This window comes from Sciurus carolinensis, chromosome 2 (assembly GCF_902686445.1).
Source record: "Sciurus carolinensis chromosome 2, mSciCar1.2, whole genome shotgun sequence".
Taxonomy (NCBI): domain Eukaryota; kingdom Metazoa; phylum Chordata; class Mammalia; order Rodentia; family Sciuridae; genus Sciurus; species Sciurus carolinensis.
The window spans coordinates 199,805,036-199,827,622 of NC_062214.1; the positions used below are offsets into that span (position 1 = coordinate 199,805,036).

The 22,587-nt window shown below is 55.3% G+C and overlaps 1 gene segment (V, D, J or C); it reads right to left on the bottom strand.

The window, feature by feature from the left end:
- Positions 1-22,492, bottom strand: part of LOC124977736 (immunoglobulin alpha-2 heavy chain-like) — a 232,862-nt gene extending 210,370 nt beyond the window's left edge. Inside the window, 2 exon segments of the C gene segment in view lie at positions 21,941-22,253; positions 22,354-22,492. Of these exon segments, the coding sequence occupies positions 21,941-22,253; positions 22,354-22,399 (359 nt within the window).
- Between the last annotated feature and the right edge of the window lie 95 nt (positions 22,493-22,587).

A 22,587-nucleotide genomic window follows, 5' to 3' on the forward strand; every position in this document is an offset into this window, starting at 1 on the left:
CCTGGACTCTGAGGACAGGCGCTGGCCACGGGGGTTCAAGAACAGAAAGATAAAGGGCGAAGAGCTCACTCGGAAGTTGTGCGAGCACTTAGGGTTTGCGGAGAAGGACACGAATCTCCACGTTCAGGGAGGTAAAGTCACTGCAGCAAGAATCAAAGCACCGAAGACTGACCCAAGGTACGTGAGCTTCAAAGACGGAGGGCGGGTCCTCACAGCAGCGAGCAAGCAGCGGGTTCCGGAAGGCAGTGCAGGCTCGGTCGGCGGAGCACGCTCAGCCTGGGCCTCACAGGCCAGAAGAGCAAGCACACGTGAAGGCTGCCGGCCAGGAGGACTGTCCCCGCGTACCGGCATCCAGGTCCCTGAGGATCAGAGGAGAACGGTACCTCCCCAGATCGGGGAAAGATGTGCCAGTGTGCCACGCCGGCACCTGTGTCACAGTAAGTGGAAAGGCAGGTTCTCCAGGCCACAAGAAGAAGACGCTGATGAGGAACGAGCAGCCAGACCACCGCCCTGTGAGCAGCCCTGCCCTGGCGACGGACGGAGAGGCGAGGCACCCAGAGTGGAGGCTGCCTGGTGGACCCGCGCCAAGGCCAGCACCGATGGCCCCTCGTCCCAGCAAGCGGCTGCACCCAGGAAGCCTTCCCACGAAAGGGAAAGCAGGGGGGAGGCCCCGGAAACCTCGGCATTGCATGGAAGCTGAGGGCACTGCCGGAGACTGCCACCTCGCCAGCCGCGTGCTGTCAGCAAGCTGCTGGGGACCACCTGCCCCCTCACTGAAGGGACGGTGCTCACCCCGGGGCCACACTGCCCGCCCACTCGGCTGGGCACGCAGCCACGGCCCGGGGCTGACCCGCACACTCGCTCACCGGCCTCACTGTGCTGTCCGGCTTCACGCAGCATGTCAGTACCGACGGGCCTGCCAGCCCTGGTGCCTCCCGTGCCGTGGCGCACGGACCCGAGCCATGGAGAGGCCCCTGCTCCGTGGGGCCGTGGACAGGACCTGGTGCGCACCCTGCTGCTATGGCCATAATGACCAAGTCTCGGGTCGGCGAGGGGCGAAGGGGGAGCGGAAAGTAAAGGTTCACAGACAGATTTTGAAGATGGGGCTGCGATCAGGCGGAGCCTGCTCTCTGACGGAGACGCAGCTCTACAGATTTACCCAGAAATCTGTTCATACAGGTCTCCTCATCAGGTTAAAGACTATGCGGCCATGACTCTTTCCATTCAGGAAAGTCACAGAAACTGGGGCATCGACGCACTTCCTCTGCAGTTGAAATCCACAGTTGCAGAGTGCAAGGTCAGGAGCTCTGTGCAGCTCTCAAGAAAGCCCATCGTTCAAGGTTCCTCTGCGGCGGGCAGGGACCTGGGAAGCGGAGCTGGTGGAACCTGTGGCCGTCTCGCATACGAGCTCCTTCCTTCCGGGAGCGTGTGCCTGAGATCGAGGTCGGAGCTGGCAGGACCGGTGTGCAGCCCCCTCATGCAGGGCACTGCCACAGCAGCTGAGCTTCCTGTGCCCGGGACATCGCCAGGCACCACAGGCCACAGGCATGAGGGCCTCAGAGAGCCCCTGCCCAGTCTCTGCTCTCCCATCCTGTCTCTGCTCTCCACTCCTGTCCCTGCACAGCTTGCACAACTCACGCCTACCGCAGTTCTGCCCGTGTGACCTCACTGATGGTCGCCTTGCCAGCACCGCAGATTCACCGTGCCATGCCTGCCACGCCTGAGAAGCAGGCTGGGACCTGAGCCGCTCCAGGCAGCGATGGTGCCCTGCCTGAGCCTCCCCTGGACTCAGGTCTGGAGCACAGGTCCCGAGACCACTGGGCCACACCTTCCTGGCCACTCGGAGTGGCCTGGCACACAAACGTCTCTCAGATATGGACACGCAACCACCACGCTCCAGACTCCAGTGCACGCCTGCCCAGGCCACCCACGGGGTGGCACCACTGTGTGGCCCTCTGAAGCGGAGGAGCTCCCGTCTCCACCCACGGTGCCGCTGCCTCTTGGCTGCTGAAGCGCGTCAGAGAGGCCTGCCCACGTGTGACCCAGAAGCATCCAGCCACACAGGACTCATCAAAAGCCACCAGGGGACCTGACCCACATGCCTCAACTGGTGGAGCAACCGCAGAGCCCTGTGTGAGGCCAGGGGCCACATGCAGGTGGCCTCGGGAAGCCACCTGGAGATGACACTGTCGTGCCCGCATGGAGCCAAAGCCAACGCGGCCTGCACAGCTGAAACCTCAGGACACATCTTCAAGGAGAAAGCCACCCAGTCCCACTGGAAGTGGCCGCTCGCCCAAGAGACGTGGACATATGGACACAGTGACCCAACAAGCAAGACAAAGCAAGATGCCAGACCATTAAAGAACAAGGATCCTCGGCAACAGATCAACAGCGTCTGGAAAGTAACTCACATGGAGGTGTCGAACAGACTCCACGTGTGCCAGGGAACACCCACAGGCCCCTCAGAGCCACGTCCGAGAGGCACGACGCCAGCCAGACAAGACGACGGAAGAACCCAACAGAAACACGGCAGCTGGGAGTCCAGAGCCCTGGAGGAGAAGCGGTGGAGCACCAGGACACACTGGATCTGAGAGGAGCTCAGAATCCGAAGGCAAGTCTTTGAAATGACCAAGTCACACCAACAGAGAGCGATGAATGAAGACACCTGCTGAGACTCACAGGACACCATTAAGCAAACAAAAACTCCCACTGCGGGGGCTCCAGGAGGAGGAGGGAGGGAAAGGCAGGTCCTGGGTGGCCAGATGCTGTGTGGAAGCAGCGGAGCCCGGGAGTCATGCACAGAGACCCCGACTCAGGAAGGTCAGACCGAGGACGGTTTTACCAGGAAGTTTCCTCCCCCAGGCATAGCACAGGCAGATTGCCCAGTGTCCAAGACACAGAGAAAATCGTCAAAACAAAGAGAAAGCAGGAGCTCACACGTAAGGGAGCTCCCATTGTGCAAAGTAAGAGTCCCGCAGAAGCAGAAGCTTGCAGGCCGGGAGAGAACAATGGGTTTCGAAGTCCTCAGCGAAGCCTACTTACGACCAGGAGCCCTCGCCCAGGAACGCTGTCCTTCAGGGGAGCGGGGAGCCCAGTAATTCCACAGTAGTGAACAGTGGTGATTCGCTACTGCCCAGCTGGCCCTGTTAGAAACAAGCCAGGGCATCCACATCTAGAGGGAAGGGCAGGAGCTCCGTCTAGGCAGAGGGGCGGGGACAGAAGTGAGTGGCAGAGCGGGCTCTCACAACGAGGAGCAGACTCCACCTCTTCAGCGTGCAGCCCCCGGACCTGAGGTCGAACAGGAGCAAGTAAGACGAAAATGAGCTCCCTAACGGAGTGAGACCACATCCTCTGCAGGAAAACGGGGGACGCTTGAGAGCATTGCGGAAGTGGACTCAGCTCAGACGTCCAGGGTCCTGTGTTTCCTCTTCCAGGTGGAAGCCAGAGAGGAGCAAGGGAGAGAAAGGTGTGGAGGGCCTCTGAAAAGCAAAGGGAGGTCAGTAGAGGTAAGGGCCTCAGAGGGAGGTGGCGGGGACCTCGGGCAAGCTGCACTGCTAAGCTGTGTGCACGCACGAACGCCTCACAGCAAAGCCCACCAGTGAGCACAACAGCAACGACCAATAAAGCACGGAGAGAACACGTGAGCTTGCACCTACGTGGACGGCCGTGTCCGTAGAAGGTCTCGACTGAGTGTGTGGAGACGGAAGAACTGCCTGCTGCCTGCTGGGCTCCTCTCGTGCCTGGGGGCCGGGGGGAGGTGCCCAGGCGGAGGCCCCTGCCCACCCAGAGACCAATGCTGGCGGCTGTGCTCGTCAGGCCCAACAAACTGCAAGCCAGGGAGAAGGCCGAGCGTGAAAGAAGTCGACTCGGTGAGCCGGACATGTCGACTGGCCACGCACCCAGGCCCGGAGGGCCCAGGGGCACAGGGCAACACCAGCAGTCCCCAAGCAGAGGTAGACTGCGAGTGAACGGGCTCACCCTGCCTCGACTCTCAGTCCAGGATCGTTGCAGAACATCCCACCCAGCTTCTGCGGAGGGCACGCCTTCTCATCAGCATGCGGAGCGTCCTCCACCACAGGTCCTTGCCAGGCCCGGGAACGAGCCTCAAGAAACGTCAGAACTGGAATCATACCTCTTCACACCTCTCGGCATGAAAGAACAACTCTAGAAATACACAAGAGGAATTCTGGATGTCACGCAAACCTGTGAAAATCAAGCAGCCTGCACTCGAACGTCCAAAGCACAAAGGAGGAAATGACAAGAATGTAAAGAGTGCCTGAGACAGACGAAAACAAGAGCAGCACAGAAAAACCTGGGGAAGAGCAAAGAGCACCAAGAGGGAGTCCAGCGGGGTGGGTGCCTCCGCTCAGGACACAGAGGGACTCAGGACAGACGCCTGCACAGCTCGCCCGGCTGGAAGGCAAGAGGGAACCACCTCAGAGGCTCCGAAGGTAAGAAACAGCCAAGCCAAAGAAGAAACAAAAGAAAAAGAGGTAAGAACAACAGCACAAGAGATCAGAGGAGCGAAGCTTCGTCTCTTTGAAGATAGATAAAAGTGACAATGGTGAGCCTAACCAAGGAAAACAAGAAGACGCAAACAAATAAAATCAGAGACAAAAGGAGCTGTAAAGGGAGAGGAGTACAGAGAGTCGTCCAGGAGTATTATGGAGAAGCCGGAGGATCTGTGGATGGACACAGAATGCCTAGGAAACGTGACCGTCAGCACAGGAACCCGATGAGCATGGAGACTTGCTCAGTCTCAGAAGTTCCTGTGGGTCCCTGTGCCAGGGCCGCTGGCCTGCCTGCCGAGTCCCTCCAGACGCTGCAGGGAGCTGCATGCCACCCGCCGAGACACCCAACGAGAAAGGCCTGGACCATTCCATGCTCTTCTCCGCGGCCGGGATTGCTCAGAAACCATGCTCAACAGACGCTACAGGAAAGGAAAACTGCAGTTAGACGTCTCGGACGAGCCAAGGTGTCACAACGGCACCAGCGCCGACAGCTCAGCCTGCTGTGTGTGTCGCTGCGGGAAGGGCGGCCTCAGCTCCTCTAGCCCGGCGCCCACCGGCGTGCTGGACGCGTCCGAAGGGGCTCTGCCGGATGCCGGCACACTGGTCTTGTGCTTCTGGGTTCCACATCTCTGGGGATGTGCCAGCTTGTCGAGTGCCCGTCATGCCTTCTATCACATGAGCACAATCAGGGGCCCAGCAAACAGCGCAACGGACATCAACGACCGTTCATACGGGGCAAGGGGACCTACCCTGGGCCGCCAGGGAGAGGAGCGTGCACTTCAGTGGGGGAGTCCACGCATCACTCGAGGGGTGTGCACCCCACCTGCCACGCGGGAGCTGACGTCGGCGTCCAGGCGAGGAGCGAGGTGAGCGTCCTTCTATCGCACTGCCAGGCCAAGCGACCCTGACCCAGCCGGCAGAGCAGCGAGGCGGGTGGAGTGCTGCAGGGTCATTCAGATGGGAAGATGCCACATGTCCCTCCTGGGAGCTGACCTGGACTTGTGCACGGAAGACCCACGAGGATGCTGGAAGCGAGCAGCCAGCTCACTAGCGCTGCAAGAAACACAGTCCACATTCAAAGTCAGCACGGTGGCAGTATGACAGCGGCCAGTCACCCGGGAAAACAGAGACCCCACTGGTAAAGAAAACGAGTCGCCTAGGAGTAAGTGTTATGAAGGAGGTGAGAGAGCTCCACAGCGAAATCATGCAGTACTGACGGAGGAAGCGACAGAGCACACCGCCCGTGATCACGGGGAAAGGCTCCTGTTGAGGAAACCTCCAGTCTCCTGGCCCTGGAACAGGGCTGTCCGGATTCCCCCCTCCACCAGCGCTGACTCGGCCGAGAACAGCATTCCACTCGGTCCTGAGGAGCCCGGGCACAGGCCGTCCTGAGCTGGCCCTTCATCGGTCAGACTTTATCACCTCCAGACCTGGGCTGGGTGTGGAAGCCACCGTCCCTGGGCAGACCCTGGTCCGCCTGCCCAGCTCTGAGAGCCCCTCTCCCACTGCAGGGTGTCTGCCTCCCTTTTGTGGGTGACCATGCTGGGCACCAGTGCCAGGCCCAGAGCCCGCGTCCCCCAGTGGCCCTCCGGAGTCCACGGGGAGGAGCGTGCACCCAGCCCAGTGGGTCTGTGCGTGCTTCATGTGGCGAGGGGCCGTTCCTGGGGTGGGAGGTCTGGTCCTGGAGACGCCACGTGGCTGTGACGATGGCAGAGGACCGTGACACCTGTCACATCTGCACTTTCTGACGGCCGTTCGGGGTCTCCCTCGGGGAGGGAAGGCGGCTGTGGCCAGGTGTGGGTCTCACGGCCCAACCAGCAGCCGTCTGCCACCCGTGCGCCCAGGAAGACACTCGGAGCGGGCATGTGAGCGCTTTGTCTGTGGAGTTTACTTCCATGAAGCTGAGGAAAAGAAGCAGGCGCGTCTAAAGGAGGTGGCCCAGCCTGTGGCCAGCAGCTGGTGGTCACCTCGAGCACTCGGCTGAAGCACCTGAAGACCATCTCTGCCGAGGTCAGACAGCCGTCCTGGGCCCGGGTCTGTAACCTGGACTTCCACCCACCACCCGCGCATGGCACGCGGGCATCCTCGTGAGCCGTAGGTCCTGCGGGGCGACTGCTGCCCGCCCAGGACTGCCTGGCCACCAAGCCCGCCTTTGCCCTCTTTGAGAGCCAGGAGTGTGCCACCAACTTCCGGGAGGGGCACTAACAACCTGGCCTCATGGTGCGCGCTGTCTTCACACAGCATCACATCTGCTCCGTCCATGGAAGCTCACCCGCCTGCCGAGAGAAGAGCCGGGGGGCGGCCGGGCTGCCTCCAACCCTGCAGGCCGCTGGGAGCCACGTCAGATTAGAGGCCTGCAGAGCAGTTGCCGCCCCTTCTCTGCTCAGACGGCGAACTGGTCGCAGAGGTAGCTTGCAAATAGCAAGTGCAGGCTGCACTTCAACCAGGCCTGGCCTACACGCCCAAGGGTGACAAGGACACGGTTGACAGCCTTGTCCCTGCCGGAATAGCCGTGTGCCACGTGATGGCAGGGGAATCTGGCTCCTCCACGTGATGGCATGGACCTCTGGTTCTCCCATGTGATGGCATGGGCCTCTGGCTCTCCCCACGTGATGACATGGGCCTCTGGCTCTCCCCACGTGATGGCAGAGGCCTCTGGCTCTCCCCACTTGATGACATGGGCCTCTGGCTCCCCCACGTGATGACATGGACCTCTCTCATCCCCACGTGATGACATGGGCCTCTGGCTCCCCCACGTGATGGCAGGGGCCTCTGGCTCTCCCCACGTGATGACATGGACCTCTGCCTCTCCCCACGTGATGGCAGGGGCCTCTGGCTCCCCCACGTGATGACATGGGCCTCTGGCTCCCCCACATGATCACGTGGACCTCTGGCTCTACCCACGTAATGACATGGGCCTCTGGCTCTCCCCACGTGATGACATGGACCTCTGGTTCTCCCCACGTAATGGCAGAGGCCTCTGTCTCTCCTCACGTGATGACATGGGCCTCTGTCTCTCCTCACGTGATGACATGGGCCTCTGGCTCCCCCACGTAATGGCAGAGGCCTCTGTCTCTCCCCACGTGATGACATGGGCCTCTGGCTCTCCCCACGTGATGACATGGACCTCTGTCTCTCCCCACGTGATGGCATGGACCTCTGTCTCTCCCCACTTGATGAAATGGGCCTCTGTCTCTCCCCACGTCATGACATGGGCCTCTGTCTCTCCCCACGTGATGACATGGGCCTCTGTCTCTCCCCACGTGATTGCAGGGGCCTTGGCTCTCCCCACGTGATTGCAGGGGCCTTGGCTCTCCCCACGTGATGACATGGGCCTCTGGCTCTCCCCACGTGATGATATGGGCCTCTGGCTCTCCCCACGTGATGGCAGGGGCCTCTGACTCTCCCCACGTGATGGCAGGGGCCTCTGGCTCTCCCCACGTGATGGCATGGGCCTCTGGCTCTCCCCACGTGATGGCATGGGCCTCTGGCTCTCTCCACGTGATGACATGGGCCTCTGGCTCTCCCCACGTGATGACATGGGCCTCTGGCTCTCTCCACGTGATGACATGGGCCTCTGGCTCTCCCCACGTGATGGCAGGGGCCTCTGACTCTCCCCACGTGATGGCAGGGGCCTCTGACTCTCCCCACGTGATGGCATGGGCCTCTGTCTCTCCCCACGTCATGACATGGGCCTCTGTCTCTCCCCACGTGATTGCAGGGGCCTTGGCTCTCCCCACGTGATTGCAGGGGCCTTGGCTCTCCCCACGTGATGACATGGGCCTCTGGCTCTCCCCACGTGATGGCTGGGGCCTCTGACTCTCCCCACGTGATGGCAGGGGCCTCTGACTCTCCCCACGTGATGGCATGGGCCTCTGGCTCTCCGCACGTGATGACATGGGCCTCTGGCTCTCCCCACGTGATGACATGGGCCTCTGGCTCTCCCCACGTGATGACATGGGCCTCTGGGTCTCCCCACGTGATGACATGGGCCTCTGACTCTCCCCACGTGATGACATTGACCTCTGGCTCCCCCACGTGATGGCATGGACCTCTGGCTCTCCCACGTGATGGCATGGACCTCTGGCTCTCCCCTCGTGATGACATGGGCCTCTGGCTCTCCCCACGTGATGACATGGACCTCTGGCTCCCCCACGTGATGACATGGGCCTCTGGCTCTCCCCACGTGATGACATGGGCCTCTGGCTCTCCCCACGTGATGGCAGAGGCCTCTGGCTCTCCCCACTTGATGACATGGGCCTCTGGCTCCCCCACGTGATGACATGGACCTCTCTCATCCCCACGTGATGACATGGGCCTCTGACTCTTCCCACGTGAGGACATGGGCCTCTGTCTCCCCCACGTGATGTCATGGGCCTCTGGCTCTCCCCACGTGATGGCATGGGCCTCTGGCTCTCCCCACGTGATGACATGGGCCTCTGTCTCTCCCCCACGTGATGACATGGGCCTCTGGCTCTCCCCACGTGATGGCATGGGCCTCTGGCTCTCCCCACGTGATGACATGGGCCTCTGGCTCTCCCCACGTGATGGCAGAGGCCTCTGTCTCTCCCCACGTGATGAAAGGGGCCTCTGTCTCTCCCCACGTGATGACATGGGCCTCTGGCTCTCCCCACGTGATGGCAGAGGCCTCTGGCTCTCCCCACGTGATGAAAGGGGCCTCTGACTCTCCCCACGTGATGACATGGGCCTCGGGCTCCCCACGTGATGACATGGGCCTCTGGCTCTCCCCACGTGATGACATGGGCCTCTGGCTCTCCCCACGTGATGACATGGACCTCTGGCTCTCCCCACGTGATGACATGGGCCTCTGGCTCTCCCCATGTGATGGCAGAGGCCTCTGACTCTCCCCACGTGAAGACATGGACCTCTGCCTCTCCCCACGTGATGACATGGGCCTCTGGCTCCCCCACGTGATGACAAGGGCCTCTGGCTCTCCCCACGTGATGACATGGACCTCTGCCTCTCCCCACGTGATGACATGGGCCTCTGGCTCTCCCCACGTGATGACAAGGGCCTCTGCCTCTCCCCACGTGATGACATGGGCCTCTGGCTCTCCCCACGTGATGACAAGGGCCTCTGCCTCTCCCCACGTGATGACATGGACCTCTGCCTCTCCCCACGTGATGACATGGATCTCTGGCTCCCCCACGTGATGACATGGGCCTCTGGCTCTCCCCACGTGATGACATGGACCTCTGGCTCTCCCCACGTGATGACATGGACCTCTGGCTCTCCCCACGTGATGACATGGACCTCTGGCTCTCCCCACGTGATGACATGGGCCTCTGGCTCTCCCCACGTGATGACAAGGGCCTCTGCCTCTCCCCACGTGATGACATGGACCTCTGCCTCTCCCCACGTGATGACATGGACCTCTGCCTCTCCCCACGTGATGACATGGGCCTCTGGCTCTCCCCACGTGATGACAAGGGCCTCTGCCTCTCCCCACGTGATGACATGGACCTCTGCCTCTCCCCACGTGATGACATGGATCTCTGGCTCCCCCACGTGATGACATGGACCTCAGGCTCTCCCCACGTGATGACATGGGCCTCTGCCTCTCCCCACGTGATGACATGGATCTCTGGCTCCCCCACGTGATGACATGGACCTCAGGCTCTCCCCACGTGATGACATGGGCCTCTGGCTCTCCCCACGTGATGACATGGGCCTCTGGCTCTCCCCACGTGATGGCATGGACCTCTGGCTCTCCCCACGTAATGACATGGACCTCTGGCTCTCCCCACCTGATGACATGGGCCTCTGGCTCTCTCCACGTGATGACATGGGCCTCTGGCTCTCCCCACGTGATGGCATGGACATCTGGTTTTCCCACGTGATGACATGGACCTCTGGCTCTCCCCACCTGATGACATGGGCCTCTGCCTCTCCCCACGTGATGACATGGGCCTCTGCCTCTCCCCACGGGATGGCAGGGGCCTCTGGCTCCCCGACTGTTTGAGGCCGGCGAACCCGCACCAGGGAGCCCGCCAGTGCCAGCGCTGCAGCCGGGCTCCCCTCTGTCTCCTGCCTCATGCTGCCTGGTGACCGTGGCGCCTGCAGTGTGGGCAGTGGGTGCTTCTCTCTGGAGCGACCGTGTCCTTGGCGCTTTCCTTCTGTAAGGGGAACACGTCCCTGTGCCCGGCTCCACGGATCCCTCCTCTGGACTCCTCGGGATGGGGGACTTGGCTCCGACCCACGGCCCGTGCACGTCTGGGCTCCCTCCTCCTGGGACGGGACACCGAGGCTGGAACGTGGACAGGTGCTGCGCTTGCCCTCCCTCGACCTCCTCTCTTGCGAGCGGGAGCCGTGCTGCTGTGGGCCTCCTCGTGCACGGGGGACTGGCCCGGGACGAGGGTCTCGTCAGTGCGGGGTTGACTCTCATGGGCTTGCTCTGCTCCTTTTATTGAGAAAAAATCAGACCCCCACATCCCGGGGAATCCTCAGAACCCGAGGAAGATCGTGGTTGGAATGTGGAAGTGATAAGACCATAAGGAATTAGCAGACCATGGAAGAGTTGGCCCTTCGTACACGACAGAATGGAGTCTGAACAGCTGCCCAACATGGGTGGTGACAGTGTTTTCTCCTGTGAGTGTACAAGTGGGGCGCGGAGAGTCAGGGACCGAGCCGTGCGTGGCGGAGCTCGACAGCTTCGCCAGGACGCGGAGCCGGCAAAGTCCCTTGTCATGGTCCTTTTGAGTCTCACGTGACAGTAGAATGCATCTTGACACCACTGTACCAGCCGGGACTCTCCTCTTCCTCTCAGTGGCAGCCTGGTCTCGTGTTCGCACAGCTGGTGGGTCCACAGTGCTGTCTTCCCTGTAAGTCCCTAGGAGAGTGAGGGCAGAGCCATCCCTCTCTCCCCTACTCCCAGGCCCCTCCCTTCCCCTCCCTGCATCCCCCTTTGTCTAATCCTCTGAACTTCTATTTCCCCTCTGCTCATGGGGCTTAGCTTTAACCTATCAGAGAAAACATTTGCCTTTTGGATTCTGGAGACTGGCTTATGTCACTTAGCATGATAGTCTCCAGATCCATCCATTTAGGGGCAAATGCCAGAATTTCATTCTTCCTTATGGCTGAGTAATATTCCATTGTGTATATGCGCCACATTTTCTTTATCCATCCATCTGTTGAAAGGCATCTAGGTTGGTTCCATATTTCAGCTATTGGTGAATTGAGTTGCTATGAACATTGATGTGGCTGCATCACTGTAGTATGCTGATTTTAAGTTCTTTGGGTATAAACAGAGGAATGGGATAGCTGGGTCAAATGGTGGGTTCCATTCGAGGTTTTCTGAGGAATCTCCATACTGCTTTCCATAATGGTTGCACCAATTTGCAGTCCCACCAGCAATGTGTGAGTGTGCCTTTTCCCCCATATTATCCCCAATATTTATTTTTGCTTATATTCTTGATAATTGCCATTCTGACTGGAATGAGATGAAATCTTAGAGTAAATCTTTGATTTGCATCTCTCTAATTGCAAGAGGTGATGAACGTTTTTTAAATGTATTTGTTGATCGATTGTGTATCTTCTTCTGTGAAATGTCTGCTCAATTCCTTAGCCCATTTATTGTTTGGGTTATTTGTGTGTGTGTGTGTGTGTGTGTGTGTGTGTGTGTTTTATACTGGGATTTGAAATTAGGGACACTTGACCACTGAGCCACTTCCCCAGCCCTATTTTTCATTTTATTTAGAGACAGGGTGTCACTGAGTTGCTTAGCGCCTCACCATTGCTGAGGCTGACTTTGAACTCGAGGTTCTCCTGTCTCAGCCTCCTGGGCTGCTGGGATTACAGGCATGTGCCACTGCACCTGGCTGATGTTAAGATACCTGAAAAGCTTTCTATGCTAAACCCATGGACAGTATAATTCTAAACAGAGAAAAACTGAAAGCATTTCCTCGAGAAACTGGAACAAGACAAGGATGCCCTCTTTCCCACTTTTCTTCAATATCGTCCTTGGAACTCTAGCCAGAGCAATTAGACAGCAGAAAGTAAAGGGATACAAATAGGTAAAGAAGAACTGTCACTATTGGCTGATGCCATGACCCTATATTTAGAGGATCCAAAAAATTCCACCATTGAACTTCTAGAACTAATAAATGAATTTGGCAAAGTAGCAGGATATACAATCAACATGCATAAATCAGACGCATCCGTATACATCAGCAACAAATCCACTGTTACTTCCACTCTTGATCATTGCCATTTGGGTTGGAGTGAGATAAAATCTCAGCGTAGCTTCAGTTAGCGTCTCTCTCGTTGCTGGAGAGGTCGGACGTGGTTCCCTGTGTTCATCGGTTTGTCTCTGTATCTGCCATTCTATTCCACCGGCCTTCACACCAGTTCTTACGCCCACGCCAGGCTGCTTTGCTTCCCGTAGGTCTGTAGTGTAACGTGAGGGCTGGTGTTTTAATACCTCCTGCGTCTCTTTCTCGCTCAGGATCGCTTTCACTCTTCTGGGACTTTTACTTTTCCAGGTGATTTTCATGATTGGTTTTTCTGTTTCTATGAAGACATCCTCTGGCATTTTGATGGGGTTGCATTAAATCTGTGTAGCACTTTTGGCAGTATGGCCGTTTTGACAGTATTGGTTCTGCCTATCCAAGAGCCTGGGCGGTCTTTCAGTCTTTTCCGATCATCTTCCATGTCTGTCTTTCGTGGCCGGTGTTTTTGTTTTAGAGGCCCTTCACCTTATTTGTTAGATCGATTCCCAAGTATTTCATGTCTTTCTGAGACTGTTGTGAACGGGAGTTTTCCTGACCTTTCTGTTTGCTGATGCAACACTGGGGTATGGGAATGCAGTCGGTTATGGATGCTGATCTTGTACCTGCCGCCCTTCTGAATCCACGCATGTGCTGAGAAGTTTTCTGGAGGAGTTCTGGAACTTCTGTAGGTGGACCGTGTCACCGGCACACAGGGGGTCTGAGCTTCCTTTCCTATGCGGCTCCCTTTAACATCCTTCTTTTGCCTGACTGCTCTGGCTAGCCTTCTGAGGACTGTGTTGAGTAGCAGTGGTGTCAGCGGGCTTCCTTGTCTTGTTCCAGTGTTCAGAAGGAGCGCTTTCTGTGTTTCTCCATGAGGTTGGCCTTGGGTTTGTTTCTGCGGCCCTTACAGTACTGAGGGGCGTTTCTCTCTCCCTCGTTTTTCCTGATTCTCAGCGTCGGTATGACTGCGAACTCCTTCTCAGCACCACCCTCACAGTATCCCAGAGATTTGGGTATTTTGTTTCACCATTCTCATTTACATCTAAGTATTTTTTATTTTACCCTGATTTCTTCTGCTATCCAGTCATCATTTAATAGCACATTTCTTAGTCTTTAGATGTTGGAGAAGTTTCTATCTTTTATCTTATCATTGATTTCTAATTTTATTCCATTATGATCTAAAGAATGCAAAGTAGTATCTCTATTTTTTTTTTTTTTTTGTAAGAGTTGCTTTGTGGCTTAAGATAAGGTCCATTTCAGAGAAGGACCCGTGTGCTGCTGAGAAGAAGGTGCATTCTGTCCTCGAGGGATGAACTAGTCCATGTGTGTCTGTTGGGTCTCAATCATTAGTTGTAAATCTTAGTTCTAAAGCTTCTTTACTTCGTTTTTCTTTAAAAGATCTACGTAGTGAGGAGAGGTGTTTCAGTGTCAGTCAGCACTCATCCAATAGTCTTTTTTTCCTGCCCTGTTTCAAAGATGCTGTCTGTGGGGTGGTCATTTGGTTGAGGAATAAAGATACTCGCATTCTGTCACTGGTGGCACCAGAACGTTGTTAAAGACTCTCTTGCTTTTCAGAGGGGGTGGCCACCTTGCGTAATTCTTGCTCTCCTCTGGGAAGAACAACGAAATCCATTCCTGCTGCCTGAAAGCTACGCGTGCTCCTTGTGCCCCACGCCTGTCCTGGGAGCGCCCTTTCCCGCCCCTGGGGTGGCTGGGGTGCCGCGAGCTGCTGCTGAGGACCAGAGGCCGCTGGCCGCGGCGCTCTTCTGGCTTTGAAAGGCCTCCTTTGCCTTCTAAGGGTGTCCAGGGGATCCCCATCCGCTCACCGCCCCATGTCTTCTGCAGGCCGATGAGCCTCCGTCCAGGCCCCGCGGCAGGACCCTGGGCTCCTCTGCATGAGGGTCCACACTTGTGTGACTGAACACTGCAGGAGCCGCAAGGAAGGGGCAGGCGGGAGCCAGACAGGCACGCTGAGCCCCTTTCCTGGGGAAGCTGGCTGGGGAAGACCAGGTCCTCCGTGGGGAAACTGGACTCCTTAGAGGAGAGCTGCGTGGAGACGGTTTCACTAGCCAGACAAGCAGAGCAGTAAAGTCGTTATGGAAATTCCAGAGAGGAGAGTAATCATCGCCCCAGAGTCTGGGCCAGGTGTCAAGGCCGCGGGGCCCCTGAGGGCACACTGCTGTCCACCCTCCTCCCATTCCTCCCTTCTGGCAGCCGCAGCCTGCATCGGGACCCGCAGGCCTCAGCCCAGGTGCTGTGGGGGGCTGCCCGGTGGAGCAAGGTCCTGCTCTAGGGCGGCCAACAGACACCAGCCCTTCCCATGGCGTCGAGGACAGCATGCTTGTGTCATGTTCAAGGTCTTTAATCACAAAGTGCAACAGCAAACCATTTCTGCTTTCCTCAGCAAACTCCCTCATTTCCCATGACTTTGAGAGAATTAAGGTTATAGGGAAACTGTTTTGACAGAAATAAAATTAAAGGAACATGAAGAATGAGGGAAACCTCTTACTGAGATGCATGGTCTTCACTTTTTAAACCAGAATCTCCCCGGATGGAACCCGTGAATCCTGTAAGACGTGGTTCCAAAGCCCACATGGCTGGTAAACAAACCCCTGCTCAGTGAGTGAGACTCTTCCTCCTGACAGAGCTGAGGTTGAGGGGAGAGACAAGGAGTCGTTTCCTACTGCATAGGAAGGAGGGAAAGAGGTGAAAGGACCGTCAGGAGGCAGTGTGTGGAGGACCAGGCAGCTGTGGTGCAGAGGACAGCTGGGCAGGACCTTCAGGTTCCAGGGTTTGGTGTCATGCTGCAGCTGCAGGACAGGGCTTACCAGGACCCCACACTGACCCCAGAGCTCATAGTACCCTGGGGTCCTGAAAGTAGCCCTAAAGTTCGGGGTGATGCAGGGCTGGGGAAGTTTCAGCAGAGCAAGGTCCATTCTACGACTCTGCCCCGTTTTTCCTGGTCACTTGCACTTTCCAAATCTGTCCTTGCAGAGGACGCCAGGAGGGCCTGGGCAGCAAGACTCAGAGGTCCCATCAGCCTTTCCCAGGGACCTGCAGCAGCCACGGATACAGCCACCCCTGAGCCTCAACTGAGTGATGGAGCCCTGGGGTGTAGACCCCAGAGACGAGAGCCTTTGTTCTCGGGGTGGGGACAGGGAAATGAGGGTGTGAAGAAAGAACATGAGTTGGCTTAAAAAGACGTGTTCAGTTCTGAGTCTGACGTGCCCAGGGCTGCATGGAGGTGGGGTGACATAAGACCCGGGGTTGCATTCAAGGGTCACAGAGCTTGGACCACGCTCCTCTTGGCTTCCTCCCGACTCCCAGAGACTGTCCTGGTGGAATCCCAGCAGCCCACCCCTCACCTGATGGGAAAAGACCAGCCAGGTTCCTTGAGCTTCTCAGATCTGATTGTAGTGACTAGAGTGGAGGGATTTCTGCCCCTGTTCCTGTGAGAGTGCGTTCCTGGTACATCAGAACCTTGTCCTCAGAGAGGACATGGCAGGAGCACCATCACATGTTCAAGTGTTCCCTGGAACCTCTCTGGAGAGGACACTGCAGACCCCGACACCAGCACAGTCTCCCTGGGCACCTGTTCCTGGCTCTGGCCCTGTTTCTCCTGAGGTGCACTGCAAGTCCTGAGCTCCCTGCTGGCACTGAGCTCTCTCTCTGCTGACACTGAGCTCTCTGCTGGTCCTGAGCTCTCTCTCTGCTGACACTGAGCTCCCTGCTGGTCCTGAGCTCTCTCTCTGCTGACACTGAGCTCTCTGCTGGTCCTGAGCTCTCTCTCTGCTGACACTGAGCTCCCTGCTGGTCCTGAGCTCTCTCTCTGCTGACACTGAGCTCCACATGCTGGTTGAGCTTCCTCCTGGTCCTGAGCTCCTCCTGCTGGTCCTGAACTCCCTGCTGGTTGTGAGCTCCTTATCCTGGTCCTGAGCTTCCCTCGCTGATCTTGAGCTCCCTGTTGTGGTCCTGAGCTATCCCTGCTGGTCTTGAGCTCACTCCTGTTCCTGACTTCCCTGTTTGTCCTGAGCCACCTGCTGGTCCTGAGCTCCTTGTCCTGGTCATGAGCTCCCTACCAATCTTGAGCTCCCCCTAGTGGTCCTGAGTGTCCCCTCCTGGTTGAGTTCCATGCTGGTTTTGATGCCCCTGTTGGCCCTGAGCACCCTGCTGGTCTTGAGCTCCTTGTCCTGGTCCTGAGTTCCCCCTTGTGGTTCTGAGCTCCTCCTGCTGGTCTTGAGCTCCCTTCTGTTCCTGACCTCCCTGCTGGTCTTGAGCTCCCTGCTGGTCTTGAGCTCCCCCTTGTGGTTCTGAGCTCCCCCCTGCTGGTCTTGAGCTCCCTCCTGTTCCTGACCTCCCTGCTGGTCTTGAGCTCCCTGCTGGTCTTGAGCTCCTTGTCCTGGTCCTGAGCTCCCTACTGATCCTGAGCTCCCCCTAGTGGTCCTGAGCATCCCCCCCAACCCCCAGCCCCGGGCCTGAGCTCTGTGTTGGTCTTGATGCCATTGACTGTCCTGAGCTACCTGCTAGTCCTAAGCAACTGATGGTCCTCAACTGACAGTTGGTCCTGAGCCGCCTGCTGGTCCTCAGTGCCCCCTGCTGGTCCTGAGCTTCTGCTGGTCTTGAGTTCCCTGCTGGAACTGAGCACCTGCTGGACCTGATCTCCAGGCTGGGACATTTGTGTCTTGACAACACACATCCCCTATGTGTTTGCCAGTGATGCATGAACATGTCCTCAGCTTTCAGGCAGTGAAGCTAACGCAAGTTCATCTGGATGTGTCTGTGGTGACTCTGACTCTCGACTCAAGGATTGGGTTAGAATGAGGCTACCACAAGTTATCCAGCCACCCACTGCTCGCCCAGGCCACATCCAAGTGCCCAGGATGACCAAGGAAGAAGACAGTCCCTTCCAACAGGGACAAATCATGGGAGTCCTGCTGGGTCTGGATGAGGACCTGTTACTTGTGTGTCCTACGTCTGTCCCTCCACTTGAGTGTGGAGAGACAGTCCTATTTAACATCCCTGGTGGCTCCTGAAATAGCAGCAGCAAAGTGGTTCAGGAGGCTGATGAGGAGAGAGACTGTGGCCACAGGGCCCAGGAGAGAACTGACTCTGGCTCTCACGGGCCTGTGGTCTGGGGTCTTCCAGACTGTGTCCTGATTGTCCAGGCGAGAGCCTCCACAGCACGGGGCTGGTGACTGTCATGATGGTGGCCGTTTCCTGGGCCAGAGTCCAGCAGCACAGTGGTGGAAGGACTTGAGTCACTCCTCACAGCTCCAGGCACAGGGTCATCAAACTCCCTCCCTGGCTGTTCCTCAGCTCTATCCTCTGCTCCCCCAGGACTGCTGTGGACAGGTCAGGTGCAGGGCCACCTGGAGTCTCAGGCAGATCTGGGCAGTGAGGCTCCTGTTCTCCGGTGCCGGATCTGGGGTGGGAATATGTTGGCAAGTCAGGGCTCCTGAGTGGCCTCCTGTCCTCACGAGGCTCAGCTGCTGTGATGACACAGCCTGTCCCACTTCAGGAACCCTGATCCTCAGGCCCACAGCCTCCATTAACAAGTCCAAAAGAGCCAGAGGACAGTGCCGAGTCTCAGGCATTCCTTAGGAGCCAGAGGAGCATCAGCCTGTGGTTCATCAGGTGTCCTGGTCACCGGCCCAGGACTGGCTTCCTGTTTGCTGTACAGAGAATCCCAAGGAAGGCCCTAATCGGGGAATCCCACTGAAGTCCCTCCCTTGAGTTGATGGGAAAGACTCACCAGGGTCCTCAGCTTCCTCAGCATGTGATCCTGGTGACCACAGAGGAGTCCCTTCACCTCAATGATGAAGCTCTGCATGCTGCTCATGTGAAAATGCACCTGCATCTAAGTGTGTAGTGCAGGGAGTCTGCAGAGTCAGGTGGTGAGAGTGGACACCCTTGTCCTGGTCCTGAATTTGGAGGATCTGTTTCAGGTTACCTCCATTCAGTATGGTGGAGGTCTTGGGGTTGTCATGAGTAGCCCTTGTGAGGTTGAGGTCAGGCCCTAGCACCCCTCTCTTCTCCAGTGCTTTAATCATGACTGGTGCTGAATTTGTCAAGTGCTTGTTCTGCACCTGTTGGTGTGAGGGCTTGACTCTTGTCCTTAATTCTACTTATGTGGTGAATCGCTTGTTGGTATTACCTTGTTGATTTGTATGTTGGACCAACCTCCCCTCCCTGTGCTGAACCCCACTTGATCGTGGTGCACCACCTTCGTATATGTTCTTGAATGCACTGTGCCAGCATTTCATTATGGAAGTTCTCGTCTCTTTTCATCAGAGACATTGGTCTGAACTCTTCTTTGCTGAATGTGTCTGTGTTTGGTTCTGGTAACTGGGTGATACTGGCTTTATAGGATGATTTTTTCTGTGTTTTCTTCTTCTCTGTTTCATGGAGTAATCTTAGCCTTATCTCTCCTTTAAAGTTCTTTTAGAATCAACTGAAACTCAGTCTGGTTCTGGGCTTTACTCTCTTGGAAGAATTATAATGAATGTTCAACTTCATTGCTTGATATTTTTCTGTTTCAGATTTATGTATTCCTGGGCTTCAATTTGTGTAGGTCAAAAGCATTGAGAATTTTGTCAAGATCTTCAAGTTTCTAGGTTACTGGAGGACGATTTTTCAAAACAATTTCTGATAATCTTCTGGATGTCAGAAGAGTCTGTACCAATACCTCTAATTTTTTGCCTTTGTATCCTCTGTTTTTTAAAATTTTATTTTGTTTTTTTTCAGTTCTTTTTAATCATCATTTACTTTTCTAGGAAACATCTCATCTCTTTCTTTCTTTGATTTTTTGTATTGTGAACTTAGCCCCTGAAACTCTGACCAGAGCAATCAAGCAAGAGAAGGAAATTAAATTGATACAGAGGTAAGGAGGAACTCTGAATCTGTCTGCTTGCTGGTGACATGATCCGATATCATGAAGAACCAATAACTCCATCAGAATGCCTCTCAATCTAATTCAGAACTTTAGCAATGTAGCCACATACAATAAGCATACATAAATAAACCGTTTTCCTATACTTCTGAAATGAGTCTGCTGAGAAAGAAAATCAGGAAACATGTCCCATTCAAAATAACCATAAAAGGTACTGGGAAAAAAATCAACCAAGTAAGTGAACGAGCTGTATAATGGAAACAATGTACACCAGAGGGACTGATTGAAGCCCTTAGAGATGAAAAGACCTCCCTTGTTCCTGTATAGTCAGAGTTAATATTATCCAATGGCCAAACCACCCTAAATGGTACACAGATGAAATCGACAACAAATACCAAAGACATTTTACCAAAAAACAAAACAAAACAAAACAAAACAAAAAACAGAATAAAGACTGTGAATATGAGTGTGGAGAAATTACAAACACAATAGCCAAAGCAATCCTAAGCAGGAAGAGTGAGGCTGGAGACGAGACACTATCTGACCTCAAACTACTTGACTGAGCTACAGTAACTAAAGCGGCATGTCCCTGACACCAAAGAGACATGGAGACCAAAGGAACGGAAGAGAAGGCACAGAGACCCACCCACATAAAGGCAGGTGTCTGGCACTTGACAAAGTTTCTAAAATCTTGTTGGAGAAACGACAGCCTTTTCAACAGGCAGTGCTGAGAAAACTGAATATCCGTATGTAAAATAATAAAATAGATCACTGCCTCTAACCCTACAAAGAGACAACCCATGTGGATCACGAATATAAGAATCAGAATAGCATTTCTGCAAGTGCTAGAAGCAAATAAAGCATCAACTCTCCTGTGTAATGGCAGAAGCGCCGACTTCCTCAACCAGGTTACTAAGGTGCATAAAGGAAACCAATATTCGGTGAGGAGGACTGTATGCAATTAAACCTTCTGCACAGCAATGGAAACGATCAAGAGTGTGAGGAGAGAGGCTTCAGAATGGAAGACCTTTGCCACCTGCTCCCAGACAGGGTGCTGACACCCAGAATACATAAAGAACCCAAAACAATTAATGACAAGACACAAATAGCCCAATAAATAAATAGGAAAAAACTAAACAGACCCTTGTCAAGAGAAGAAACACAAATGGCCAACAATATAGGAAAACCAATTCGATCTTTCTAGGAACCAGGAAATGCAAGTAGAAACTGCACTGATATCTCATCTCACTCCAAATAGAAGACAGTCATTAAGAACACAGATAATAATAAATGCTGGCAAGGACGTGGGGAGAGACACGCAGTTGTATTTTTGATGGATATTCAAATTAGTGCTGCCATTTTAGAAAGCAGAAGGGACATTCCTCAAAAGACCAGAAAGGACCAGCATTTGACGCAGTATCCCACTCCTCAGTATTTATCCAAAAGATCTAAAATCAGCACTCCATAGTTACATAGCTTCTCACAAGAGCTACAGTATGGAACGTTCCCAGAGGCCCATCAACAGACGAATGAATAAAGGAAAGGTGGACATGCAGAACAGAGTTTCACTCACACAAGGAAGAGTGAAATCAGGGCCTTGGCTGATCAATGGATGGAATTGGAGGTCAGGCAATTTTTCAAAAGCCGGATTTAAAGGATGAAATGTCAAGTGTTTACCCTCAAAAGCAAATTGTAGACCAGAAAAAGAAAAGTGAGCTGAGAGGAATTCATTGGGGAACTAGAAGAGGGGTCAAAGAGTAGAGAAGGTGAGGTTGGAGGAGCAGGAGAAGGGAGGGAGGAGGAATGAAGTTGACCAAACTCCCCTGTGTACCTGTGGAGGTTCCCAGCAAATGTCCCCTTATGTTCTCCAAGAAGCACTAAGGGAAACAAAACCACCAAAAGATGTTTTGAGAAAAGACAGGGAAAGGGTAAGGAGGAGGGGTAAAGAGGAGGAGAGAGAGGGAAATGCCAGGGACGGAAGTGGAGAAGGTCGTACTCCAAGACCGTGCAATTACGTCAAATAGAAATGCAATATCATTTATAATAATGAGGCATGAATGAAAAAGGAAGTATAAAGTGAAAACCCAATTGTTCTCTTCAGAGACACTACCAATTAATACAGAAACACATCCACAGAGCTCCCCTGGGAAGCTGGTACATGGAGAGGCCCCAGAAGTTGGAACCTGCCCTCAACCCCTCTGCACCTGCTGCTGCGTGACCCTGAGCTCCCTGTGTACTGAGCGCCCCCTGCTGGCCCTGGTGCCATGCAGGGAGGTTTGTGTCTGGGCTCACACTGAGGTCCCCTCACTGTGTCTCTGGCACAGTAATAGGTGGCCGTGTCCTCGGCTCTCAGGCTGCTCATTTGCAGGTACAGCGTGTTCTTTGCGTCGTCTCTGGAGATGGTGAATCGGCCTTTTACAGATGCTCCATATTCAGTGGTGTAACTATTAGCTTTGGTTCTTATAACAGCAACCCACTCCAGCCCCTTCCCTGGAGCCTGGCGGACCCAGTTCATGTAGGAGCTACTGAAGGTGAATCCAGAGGCTGCACAGGAGAGTCGCAGGGAACCCCCAGGCTGCACCAGGCCTCCCCCAGACTCCACCAGCTGCACCTCACACTGCACACCTGCAAACACAGAGGCAGCCTGGTCAGGACACTCACTCATCCACTCTTTCTCTCACTCCTGTCCACTCACACACTCAGGATCTCTGTTCTCCATAATCACCTTTGAAAACAGCCACAAGGAAAACCCAGCTGAGCACACTCTCCATGGTGAGCAGCCTGTGTTGAGTCCTGACCACTGAGTGGGATGAGCTGGAGTCCAGGGCTGGGCTCCTGTGCAGAGCTGCAGGGTCAGGGTGGCTGGTTTTCATGAGCAGAGGGAGGCCCTATTTGCATGTCCTCCTGCTCTATAGCAGCTCTGGGTGGAGGCCCAGGCAGAGCAGCCCTGAGAGCAGGT